Genomic DNA, 12806 nt, shown 5'->3' on the forward strand with positions numbered 1-12806 from the left:
AGAGACGGGGTTTCGCTATTTTGGCCAGGCCAGTCTCAAACTGCTGAACTCAAGTGATCTGCCTCGGCCTCCCAAAGTATAGGGATTACAGGTGTGAGCCAGCACGCCCAGCCCTGATTGTGTCTTATATTATGATCTAAATCTAGTTTATTTAAAAAAAGTAATAGCCCTGATTTATGTATGTTAGGGAACTAGAGAAGACATGAGTTAGTAGATGCTGGGGGTAGGGATATGGAAAGTTTCATGAGGGGTGTAGAATTTGAAGAGAATGTTGCAGGATGGATACAGTTTTGAAAAGGGATGTAGAAAATAGAAAAGCATTCCAAGTAGGGAGAAGAGCCTTATTTAATAATGGGTTTAATAAGTTTGGAAGGTGGAGTGGAGATCAGCCTTTCTTAGAGCTGAGTTTGGGTTTGGAAGGAGTAGGGATGGTACAGACAGTGATAGGTGAAGTGTAAATGTCAGGAAATTGAGCACCTTAATCACTGGGCTCTTCTGGTCTGTCTCCATTTAGTCTCTGTGATCATCTTGGTTTCTCTTTTCTAACTTCTTGCCTGTCTTTTTTAAGCTGCAATAAACTGATTTATTATACAAAGTGTTCCAGGTTTAGATACATAATGGTTTAGTTCAAGAATATGTTAACAAATTCAATTTGGGCTCTGATGCCTTTGCTGATGAAGTCCATCATTTATCTTAGCCTTTCTGGCTATGCCAGCACCTTGGGCTGACAGCTTTAAAAAAATAGTCTACTGTGATTGTAAGATTCCTTTCCTAGATGGTAATTGATGGCCTCTGGCCCCTTCAGCCTACACAAATTAGGTTTGGTTTTTTTCTGCATGGGTTACTCGCAGACGGTAATACTCCTTTAAGGAGAGGATCTAAGGACCCTCTCTTATTTTTCTACCCAGTCACCTTACCTAACCGGCTTGTTGAGATCTTCGTGCAGTTTATCCTCTGATTTTATATTTTACTGTGAGGAGGGCTTGTGGACTTGAATAATTCAGGTATACTCTTAGGTCATTTGCAGCTGCTAATGTGCATATCAGTAGCCCTTTGGGATTTTTTTTTTGCAGTAGGTGGGGGTGTCTGTGTCTAACACCCCCTTCCTCTCTCAGCAGAACTTTCCCTTTACTCTTTGATTCCTCTTTTTTTCTCTCTGCCTAGGAAACCCTTTAAACACATCAATTAGTATTGTTTATTGTATTTCTGTTTGTATTTCTGTAGTAATATATGTAATAGTTTGCTTACACATATTAATCTTCCAGAGAGGTTTAGGGAGTAAATATTCTTATAGCTAAAGAGGTAGGGACTGTATTCATAAATTAAAGATTATATGTAAGATTTCCTCTGAAATCTTAATAGAAATTAATGTGAAAGTGATTGAATTGGCTAATTTTTATTTGAAAGCATCCTTTAGGATCACCTCTGTTATGTGAAACAAGTATTTGGTAAGTTTGTTTCAATTTCTAAATGTTGGGTATGGATTAAATTATAAAAATGGGGGGCAGGAAGAAAATCAACGTTTCTTGGGCACTGAGTGTTTGCTGGGTAGTGCTCTAACATTTGCAAATCTACGTCACTTCTTGCTTAACATTAAATGAGCATTACCACCCACCAGGAATTATGCTGAAGGGCTTTTGACATATCATCCCACTTGAACCTTCTAACCTTCTCAAGATTGCTTATTTCTTATAAAGGTGATACTTGTACATGATACTAAATGGAAAGGATTTGCAGTGAAAACTGAGTCTCTTTGGTGTCCCATCATCTTCCAGTCATCTGGTTCCTATTCCAAACTGCTGCTACCGGTGTCTTTTGTACTTTTTCAGGTACTCTGTGAATACATCGACCTATTCATACATAAAATGCATATATCTGTTTTAAAGATTTTTACAAAAATGGTGTCATACATATAGTTCTGCATCTTTTTTCAGTTAATGTCTGAGTTTATTTCATGTCGGTGAATATAGAACTGCCTCATTCTTTTTTTTTTTTTTTTTTTTTTTTGGGACGGAGTCTTGCTCTGTCACCCACGCTGGAGTGCAGTGGCACGATCTCGGCTCACCGCAACCTCCGCCACCCGGGCTCAAGTGATTCTCCCGCCTCAGCCTCCTGAGTAGTTGGGATTACAGGTGCCTGCCACCATGCCCGGATAATTTTTGTATTTTTTAGTAGAGATGGGGTTTCGCCATGTTGGCCAGGCTGGTCTTGAACTCCTGACCTTAGGTGATCTGCCCACCTTGGCCTCCCAAAGTGCTGGGATTACAGGCGCGAGCCACCGTACCTGGCCAGAACTGCCCCATTCTCTTTAAAAGATGTACTGTAATTTATTTAACTACTTTCCTGTTGGTAATTATAATTTCTCTTTTAATAGGTAAGTTAGCTCCTTTATATTTATTGGAATAACTGATATATTTAGTTATTTAGTTTTAGTTCAATTTTTAATATTTTCTTCATCTTCTTTGTTTGTTTGTTTGTTTTTGAGACGGAGTCTCGCTCTGTCGCCCAGACTGGAGTGCAGTGGAGCGATCTTGGCTCACTGCAAGCTCCGCCTCCCAGGTTCACGCCATTCTCCTGCCTCAGCCTCTGGAGTAACTGGGACTGCAGGCACCTGCCACCATGCCTGGCTAATTTTTTTTTTTTTTTTTTTTTTTTGTATTTTTAGTAGAGACAGGGTTTCACCGTGTTAGCCAGGATGGTCTCAATCTGCTGACCTCGTGATCCACCTGCCTCGGCCACCCAAAGTGCTGGGATTACAGGTGTGAGCCACCGCGCCTTGCCTTTTTTTTTTTTTTTTTTTTTTTTTTGAGATAAGGACTTACTCTGTTGCCCAGGCTATAGTACAGTGACATGATGATAGGTCACTGTAGTCTCAAACTCCCAGGCTCAAGTAATCCTCCCACCTCAGCTTCTCAAGTAGCTAGAACTACAAGCATGCACCACCACAGTTGGCTAATTTTTAAATTTTTTGTAGGTATAGGGTCTTGCTGTGTTGCTCAGGCTGGTCAAACTTCTAGCCTCAAGCGGTTCTCCCACCTCAGTGTTCCAAAGTGCTGGGATTACAGATGTGAGCTACCGTGCTTGACCTTTTAAAAATATTTTCTTCTTAAAAAAATCTTTCACTATGTGGACTGTGCTTGCTTTTGAGGGGAGGGCATATATATATATATATTCTGATAATTTGGAAGATTTATCTTTTTATTCTAGTGATTATGTTTATAAGTGTAACTTTATACGATATTTCTTCAGACAGTACCCGTTGACTCTCTACCATGAGCAATGATGAAATTAGTAAGTATATTCCTCACCGCTCTCTTTCCACCTCCTTCTAGTTGATTATATTATTTTTCTTGGTTTTATTTTCTATCGTAAAACATACATATTCCTCTATTAACATTTGCAAATCTACATTAGGATTTAATGTTAAGCAGGTAGTGACGTAGATTTGCACATTGAGCTATCTGCTTTAAATACCTTCTGAGCCCTGTCAGTAAAAGATGAAGAAGTCAATGGACTTCATTTGTCCATTTTTTCCTCCTTTTAACTTTTGTCAATTATATTACTTTTACATTCTCTTTGCCTCAAATGTAAGACCTAGTTGTAAGGTTGGATTCATTCAGGGCTCCCCACCAATCCTTTTGCCATGGTTTCTCTATCTCATGATTAAAGTTTGTTCTCTCACAACTTCTTCAGGCAGGAGTTAAGGAACATATTTTCCCTGAGTTCTTATATGTTGAAAGTAGTTTTTTTTGTTTTTTGTTTTTTTTTACATTTATACTTAAACAATAGTTTGGCTTGATATATAGTTATTCTCAAGTCATTTATTCTCATTTTCTTTCTTCTCTTCCTTCCCTTTCCCTTTCCTTTCCAATAGGGTCCAGGCTGGAGTGCAGTGGTGTGCTCACTGCAGTCTGGACACTCCTGGGGTCAAGCAATCCCCCTGTCTCAGCCTCCCAAGTAGCTGAGACTACAGATGTGCACCACCATGCCCAGCTAATTTTTTATTTTCTTGTAGAAACAGGGTCTCACTTTGTTGCCCAGGCTGGTTTCAAACTCCTGGGCTCAAGCAGTCTTTTTGCCCCAGCCTCCCAAAGTGCTGGGATTATAGGTGTGAGGCACCCCATCCAGCTCATTTTCTTTTAATTGTGATATGTTACAGAAAAGTACGTGAAGCACAAATGTGTGGTATGATGGCTTAATGAATAATCACAAAGTCAACACCCCCAGAAACTTCTGTGTCTATTTGCTGCCTCCTCCTTTCTTTCCCCTAGAGGGAACTATATCATTTACTCCTTTTTTTTTTTTTTTTTTTTTTTTTTTTGTATTTTCAGTAGAGACAGGGTTTCACTGTGTTAGCCAGGATGGTCTCGATCTCCTGACCTCGTGATCCACCCGCCTCAGTCTCCCAAGGTGCTGGGATTACAGGCGTGAGCCACCGCGCCCGGCCCCTTTCTTTCTTTTTAATATTACTCTGCATGCATCCCTAAACAGTAGAAACTACTTTTGTCAGTTTTTGAAGTCTGTGTAAATAGAATCATACAGTATTTATTCTCTTATACTTCATTTGTTCAACATGACATTTGTAAGATCATCCACATTGTTACTTGAAGCCCTACTTCACATATATTATGATTACCATATAATGTTATACTGTATAAATGTGTTGCAATTGATTTCTCTTGTCATTACTGATGGACATTTGGGTTATTTCTAATTTGGGGCTAAGAGGAGCCATGGTGCTTTGAATAGTCTTATATATATCTCCTAATACATATAGGTATGTATTTATCTTAAGATACCTATTTGGGAGTGAAAATACTGGGTCTTAGGGTATGCATGTTTCATTCTTCCTAGATATGCCCAAACTGTTTTTTGAAGTGGTTATGTCACTTAATACCCCTCCTGCAGTGTGTGAGTTCCTTAGGTCACCCTTCACTGTCTTTTACCCCAATGAGCCTTTCAAGTAGGCAATATTCCCACTTTAGATGGGAAAACAGGTTCAAAGGAGTCAAAAAGCTTGCTGGAAGTTCATAGTGGTACTGAGTGCCAGAACTGGCATTTGAATTCTGCTCTCTCCAGCTCTAAAGCCCGTTACCTTTCCATCCTGCCTTCTTTACACATAGGTGTGTAAGGCACTGAAACTTCACCAGGGAAAATGAACATTATCAAATATATTTTTTAAAGGGAAGATTGCTCTCTTTGGGGGATGACTTGAGTACATAGGTTATTAGAGATAACCTATTTCTCAAAGTCCCATCCAATTTTGTGATGCAGATGGCTCTCAGCCAACATATTTAGTTTCCCAACTAAACTAACAGTTTATTTCTTCCTTTTTTTTTTTCTGCTTTTAGTATCCAGCCTGTATATGGAGCACAGCATCCTCCTCTTGACCCTCGGCTCACCAAAAAGTAAGTCAAGACATTTTCCTTTTATCTATCTACTTCTGTCACCCCATGCCCTCCCCTATTTTGTTGAAATGACAGTTTCCACTTTGACCTTTTTTAGCTTCTCTTCTGCCCTATTTTGTACCAGGAGGTGAGCAATGTTCTTACTTCCAAATGGTCCGTTGCTAAATGGCAAATTAACATCCATTAGAGATTTTGTGTTTTCCCATATTGGGAACTGGTATATGTAGGGTTTGGTATTGGATTCTTTGGTCAAAAGAGAATGGTCAAAATGTCTTTATTGATTAAATGTTGTCCCTGAAACCAGAAGATTGATGACTTCCAGATCTTTTAGCAGGAGATCTGGTTTCCGAGGCTCACTGCTTCTGAATATAGGTAGGTCTGCCACGTTTTCCTTACTTTTACTGTGAGAACTAGGGCAACAGAATATAACTGTAGGCTGACATTCTTTAGTTCCTCTTTCCCTTTGACACATTCAAAGAGACCCAGGCATATGTACAGAAGAGTTAAAAGCTATTTAGGACTGGGCATGGTGGCTCATGTCTGTAATCCCAGCACTTTGGGAGGCCGAGGCAGGTGGATCACTTGAGGTCAGAAGTTCGAGACTAGCCTGGCCAACACGGTGAAACCCTGTCTCTGCTAAAAATACAAAAATTAGCTGGGTGTGGTGGCAGGCACCTGTAATCCCAGCTACTTGGGAGGCTGAGGCATGAGAATCACTTGAACCCAGGAGGCAGAGGTTGCAGTGAGCTGAGATCATGCATTACACTCTAGCCTGGGCGACAAAGTGAGATGCCATCTCAAAAAAAAATAAATAAATAAATAAAAGCTATTTAGGAGGCTATATCTCTAGAACTCTAATAAATTATTTTCAAATGCAACAGACTCTAGTTAAATCCAAGGTGTGTGGCTATGTATCCACACCCCCAATTATCCCTTTATCCCATCTGTCTCTCACGGACCATCACTGATACACAGTAAACTTAAATGAGGGGGTAGGTCATCTTGTGAGATTTTCTAAGAGCTTTGGCCTCTATTTGAGGGCATGCTTAATTTTAGAGACTAGTTTCTGGGAAAGCTGTTGTTTGTAATGAAAGCTGAATGGTTTGGGAGATACAGACGTAGGTTCTCACTTTCCTGGGGCCTGTGTCTTAATAGGGAAGTCAAGATAATGTATAATTATGGTTCCAACTATATGACATTCTGGAAAAGGCAAAATAGGGAGACAGTGAGAAGATCAGTTGCCAAGGGGTGGGGTTGAGGGGAGATATGAATAAGTGGAGCACTGAGGATTTTTAGGGCAATGCAGCTACTCTGTATGATACTATAAAAACGGTGGATACTGCCGGGCGCAGTGGCTTATCCCTGTAATCCCAGCACTTTGGGAGGCTGAGGTGGGCGGATCACCTGAGGTCAGGAGTTTGAAACCAGCCTGGCCAACATGGTGAAACCCCATCTCTAACAAAAATACAAAAATTAGCCGGGCCTTGTGGTGGGCGCCTGTAATTTCAGCTACCCTAGAGGCTGAGGCGGGAGAATTGCTTGACCCCGGGAGCTGAGGGTTGCAGTGGGCTGAAATCAAGCCACTGCACTCCACCCTGGATGACAGAGCAAGACTCTGTCTCAAAAAACAAAGCAAAACAAAACAAAAAACAGTGGATACATGTCATTATGCATTTGTTCAAACCCACAGAATGTACAACACCAAGAGTGAACCCTAATTCAAACTACTGACTTTGAGTGATTATAACGTATCAGTGTAGGTTCATCGACTGTAACAAATGTACCACTGTGGTGGCAGATGTTCATAATGGAGAGGCTGTGCCTATGTGGGAGAAGGGATTATATAGGAAATCTCTGTACCTGCCTCTGGATTTTGCTGTGAACCTAAAACTGTTCTAAATATATAAATAAAGTGGTTTTTAAAATAAGAAAAGAGAAAAAGGATAATATACATTAAAGTATTTTGAATACCTAGAAGAATGCTGTATCAAATATGCATTATCAGTATTTAAAAATTTTAGAAATAACCTAGTTGAGTATGTGGTGCACTTTCTATAATTTTACCAACTTGTTTCCTTTTTGCGATTTGGTGTATGTATAAGGCACAGTCTTCTGAATTACTGAGGAAGCATGACTGCTGTTCTTGTCTGCAAGGTGCACACTTTTTTTTTTTTTTTAATCAGAAACCACTATTGCATAGATTTCTTGAGAGCAGGGGCTTTGTTTTGTTCATTACTGTACTCATAGCCTCTAGAACAGCATGTGGCACAGAGTAGGCACTGAGTACATATTTATTGAATGAAGGAATGAAACTATCTCATTTACTTAAACAGCAGGCTTTTCTTTAATGTTCGTTGGTTTGCACCTTTTGTTATGTCGTCTTTTTTTTTCTTTTGAGATAGGGTCGCTCTATTGGCTGGAATGCAGTGGTGTCATCTTGGCTCACTGCAGTCTCTGCCTCCTGGGCTCAAGCAGTCCTCCCATCTCAGCCTCCCTAGTAGCTGGGACTACAGGTGTACACCACCACAACTGGCTAATTTTTGTATTTTTTGTAGAGACACAGTTTCGCTATGTTGCCCAGGCTGGTCTCGAACCCCTGAACTGAAGTAACCGACCTGCCTTGGCCTCCCAAAGTGCTGGGATTACAGGCATGAGCCTCTGTGCCTGGCCTTTTTTTTTTTTTTTTTTTTTTTTTTTTCCAGAGAGTCTTGCTCTCTTGCCCAGGCTAGAGTGCACTGGCACGATCAGGGCTCCCTGCAGCCTTGACCTCTGGGGCTCAAGCCATCCTTCTGCCTCAGCTCCCACATGCCTCACCCCCAACCCCACCCACAGTAACTGGGACTACAGGTGTGGGCCACCATGCCTGGCTAATTTTTGTATTTTTAGTGTAGATGGGGTTTCACCATGTTGCCCATGATGGTCTCAAACTCCTGGACTCAAGTGATCAGCCTGCTTTGGCCTCCCAACGTGCTGGGATTACAGGGTGAGCCACTGTATCTGGCTGTTAGCTCTTAAGGGGAGCATGTTTTCTGTGATATCTGTGTGATTGTCACATTAAATAGAATGAATTCTGCTATTCTTTGGTTTTATCAAGAATCGACTTTCTGGTCTGTTGGCCAGTGAGGCAGGCACTAATGGTTACCTACCTGATAGTCTTCCCTGTGCCTGCTTCTTTCATGCTCAAGAACCATAATTTTGTTCAGATATTGAGTAAGCAACAATGCATTTAGGGGAGGTATTAAGATTGGTTTAAGCCTTTCATGATAATTCTTTGGTAATGCCAGTGACTGGCATAGAGTGGTCTCATCTCATTGGTTCTGGCCAAAGAAAGTCTCCTGGGGGAGGGTTCTTGGAAAGATTTTCTTTTTTGGTCAGAATGGGAGATGGTTCTGTGAAGAAACCCTCTTTTTGCTGCCACTCACATTTCCTGCTTTTGAACGTGATAGTGTGAGTGTGATTCTGAAAGCTATAGCAGCCAACTTGTAACCCCGAGGCAAAAACAACAACAACAACAACAAAAACAAAAATAGCAAAGACAACAGCTTAGACCTACATTGTGGTCTTACGATTTAAGGATCATAGTTGAGTATTATGTTACATGTAGCCACAACCATTCTGGTCACAGTCAGGAGTTATTGATTGTTAATAGATCTGTTCTAGCACAACCTTTGACAAACATGTGGCTAACCTATAAATCTGTTCATCCATTCATATATAAGGCATTGAGTATACTGTCCATTTTATGTTTTGATCCAGATCACCATACCTTGTCTGCACCTGTCATCAACTGAGCTTTTCCTAATTTTGTATTTAGGACAGATCTTCAAGAATATTTCCATATCCCATGGCCAGGCGCGGTGGCTCACACCTGTAATCCCAGCACTTTGGGAGGCCGAGGCGGGCGGATCACAAGGTCAGGAGATCGAGACCATGGTGAAACCCCGTCTCTACTAAAAATACAAAAAATTAGCCGGGCGCGGTGGCGGGCGCCTGTAGTCCCAGCTACTCGGGAGGCTGAGGCAGGAGAATGGCGTGAACCTGGGAAGCGGAGCTTGCAGTGAGCCGAGATTGCGCCACTGCACTCCAGCCTGGGCGACAGAGTGAGACTCCACCTCAAAAAAAAAAAAAAAAAAAAAAAAAAAAAAGAATATTTCCATATCCCAAACTGCCAAGGCAAACTTTATATACTATTATTTTCTCACCTGTTAATGATATAAAATCGTGAATATTTTCACTGATCCTTGCAGCAGAGTTTCAGTTACGCTTTCAATAGGAGTAATTACTTAGCTTTACAGTTTGGGAGGAATTTAATTGTCACTGGATTAATTGGTTCCCTTTTTCATGTATGTGGTGGTTTGATACTGATATTTTACAACATGGGACCACGTCTACCTCTGCACCAGACCATTTTACAATTTCAGATTGTTGCCATAAAACATTTATCGCTTCTATTTTAGTACCTTTGTTAGGACATTTTTATGACTTTCTCTGCTACATGATTATCGTTCCACTTCAGCCCATCATTAATTACTGTGTGGTTAATACATATCACAGCAGAAGCCTTTACATTGGGTCTTCAATCATCTAAACTGCACAAGCACAGGAAGTCATTCCCTGTCCATGTATATTGACTTTAATTTGCCAGATGATTACTATTAGTGATACTATTGCCTGCAATAATTTTTATAGCTCAGATAAAACTAGTCTCATTGCTGAGCAGCTCCATTGGCCACTTGATGGTATAACAAGCTTCTAAGTTTATTGTTTTCTGAATTGATGCTCAAGTATGCTAGGTCCTAATTCCGAGTTATAAAACTAGTTCATATGAAGCCACACTAGTTACTAAGATACCTGAATTTATTTGATTGTTACTAAATTTCTCCACCTACTTCATATCACTTGCCAGTGTCAAACATTTTTCTAGAAAATTCTGTTAAGTAGAACAACTGTATCAGTAAGACAGTGTAGTATGATCAAATTACAGAATGTTTGATCTTTTATACTCCTAACCAGTGTAACCTGTGGCCACTCTTTTTCAACATACCCTTAGGTGTTTGTGTTGCTAAGGTACTCATCACCAAGTACTTTACCAAGTCAAATGTGGCATTTATTAGGTTTTTGAAATTTTTAGTATTCCCTACACTTCTTGAATACCTTTTTCTTTGCCACTTACCATCTCCATGACCTTGGGCAAATTACTGAAACTTTCTGAGCCTTAGTTTCTTCATTCATAAGGTAGAGATAGTAAGACTTACCTCACAGATTTGTGAGGATTGCGTGAAGTATCTGCAAAGGTGCTTTCTAAACTGTGATTTGTTGTACAGTTGTAAGGAGGTATGGTGAAGGTGTTCATCAGAGGCCAGTTTGATTGTGATTTTGATAGAGTTGTGTTTCAATAATCTTGGTTAAGGTGGGGCATGGTGGCTCATGCCTGTAATCCCAACGCTTTGGGAGGCAGGCCAAGGTGGGCAGATCACCTGAGGTCAGGAGTTCGAGACCAGCCTGGCCAACATGGTGAAACCCCGTCTCTACTAAAAATACAAAAATTAGCCGAGCATAGTGGCATGCGCCTGTAGTCCCAGCTACTGGGGATTCTGAGGCAAGAGAATTGCTTGAACCCGGGAGGCGGAGGTTGCAGTGAGCCAAGATTGCACCACTGCACTCCAACCTGGGCAACAGAGTGAGAATCCATCTCAATCATAATAATTATAATAAATAATCTTGGTTAGACTTCAAGCCACACTGTGGCATTCTTTTACCTTGAGTTAAGTATAAACTACTTCGAACTGTGTTTAAATGGAATGTATAAACTGAAGGCATCCCTAGCTGGAGTTACCTGGATTAACTTTTTGCTGCAACTACTGGGGTCAACAGAAAAGGGCGGCATTTCTCTTATCAGGAGCCCATGCCTAGATGTGGCTTCTTTCCTGTCTACTCAGAATAGGCAATGTGTGTCAGACCTAAGTCTTTTCTTACAAGGTGAGATTTTTTTTTTCCTACAGGATGTGAGAGTCAGGCTTATTGGCTGTGTATAGTTGGGGAGAATTAGAGCTGTGGTGGTGTGTGGCTCAGTTTACTTGGTGACTTCTCTTCCTAGGCTACAGATCCTTCTAGGCCCTGGCCTTCTTCTTTTTAGCTGCTTTTTTTTAGGTAGAGTAAGTAGTTAGCAGCACACGCTGGCTCAGGAGTCAGGTAGACCTGGATTTGAGCCCAGACCTCACTGCCTGCTCAATACCCACCTCATAGGATTATTAATGGGCATTAGATGAGAAAATGGGTATATATAAAATTTAACATAGGGTCTGGTAGCCAGTGAGTAGCCAATATTTATGTGTGAATTTATGTGTCTCCTCTGGAGAGAGTATAACTAGTAAACATGGAAAAGCTTTAGAGCCTTAAATTTACCCATTATTGTTTATTGTTCCTGGTCTGTGGATTCTCTGCCTTCTGTCAGTGGTAAACCAAAGTACCTTTCACTTCTTGCTTTGCTGTTTTGTTCTTTTTTTTTCTTTTTTTTGGAGATGGAGTCTTGCTCTGTCGCCCAGACTGGAGTGTAGTGTCGCAATTATGGCTCACTGTAACCTCTGCCTCCTGGGTTCAAGCAATTCTCCTGCCTCAGCCTCCCGAGTAGCTGGGATTACAGGTGTGCACCACTGCACCTGGCTGATTTTTGTATTTTTAGTGGAGACGAGGTTTCACCATGTTGGTCAGGTTGTTCTTGAACTCCTGACCTCAGGTAATCTGCCTGCCTCGGCCTCCCAAAGTTCTGGGATTACAGGCGTGAGCCACTGTGCCCGGCCTTCTCTTTCATTCTTGTGGGTGGTTCTCACCAACCTTGTTTTGTCCTCAGACTCTTTTCCTTTTCTAGGTGAAACCAACCCCTTCCTCCATGAAAGCTTCTTTCCTCAGGGTAGAGCTGCCTTTTAAATTGGTTGGTTGAATTTTGGGTTTTGTGGGCTGGTGTCCTTAAAATCATTTCTGGCAGCCTCAAAATGGTCTGCCTTGAGTCTCATGTCTTTATGTCATGGGGAATGACAGGCTTTCCTCCCTTCTTTCTTCTTCATTGTGTTGGAAAGTGTCCTCCCAGTTTCTATTGGCAAGTCTTCATTTGAATAAATTCCAATTCTTAATCTACTTCAAATATATTGAATCATCATCTGCTTCAAAAATGTAATGAAAACCGGCCAGGCACGGTGGCTCATACTTGTGATCCCAGCACTTTGGGAAGCCAAGGCAGGCAGATCACCTGAGGTCAGGAATTTGAGACCAGCCTGACCAACATGGTGAAACACCATCTCTACTAAAACTACAAAAATTAGTTGGGCATGGTGGTGCATGCCTGTAGTCCCAGCTACTCAGGAGGCTGAGGCAAGAGAATCGCTTGAACCCAGGAGGTGG

General features: G+C 41.2%; 1 protein-coding gene across 1 annotated transcript in view; it reads left to right on the top strand.

The window, feature by feature from the left end:
- The window catches only part of TBC1D22B (TBC1 domain family member 22B), a 75985-nt gene that overhangs the window by 7030 nt on the left and 56149 nt on the right, over window positions 1-12806 (top strand). The window contains exon 2 of the mRNA XM_010389709.1: window positions 5352-5408. Coding sequence (XP_010388011.1) covers window positions 5352-5408 — 57 coding nt within the window. The remainder of the gene's footprint in view (window positions 1-5351; window positions 5409-12806) is intronic.

The sequence above is a fragment of the Rhinopithecus roxellana genome, chromosome 4, assembly GCF_007565055.1.
Source record: "Rhinopithecus roxellana isolate Shanxi Qingling chromosome 4, ASM756505v1, whole genome shotgun sequence".
Lineage (NCBI taxonomy): Eukaryota > Metazoa > Chordata > Mammalia > Primates > Cercopithecidae > Rhinopithecus > Rhinopithecus roxellana.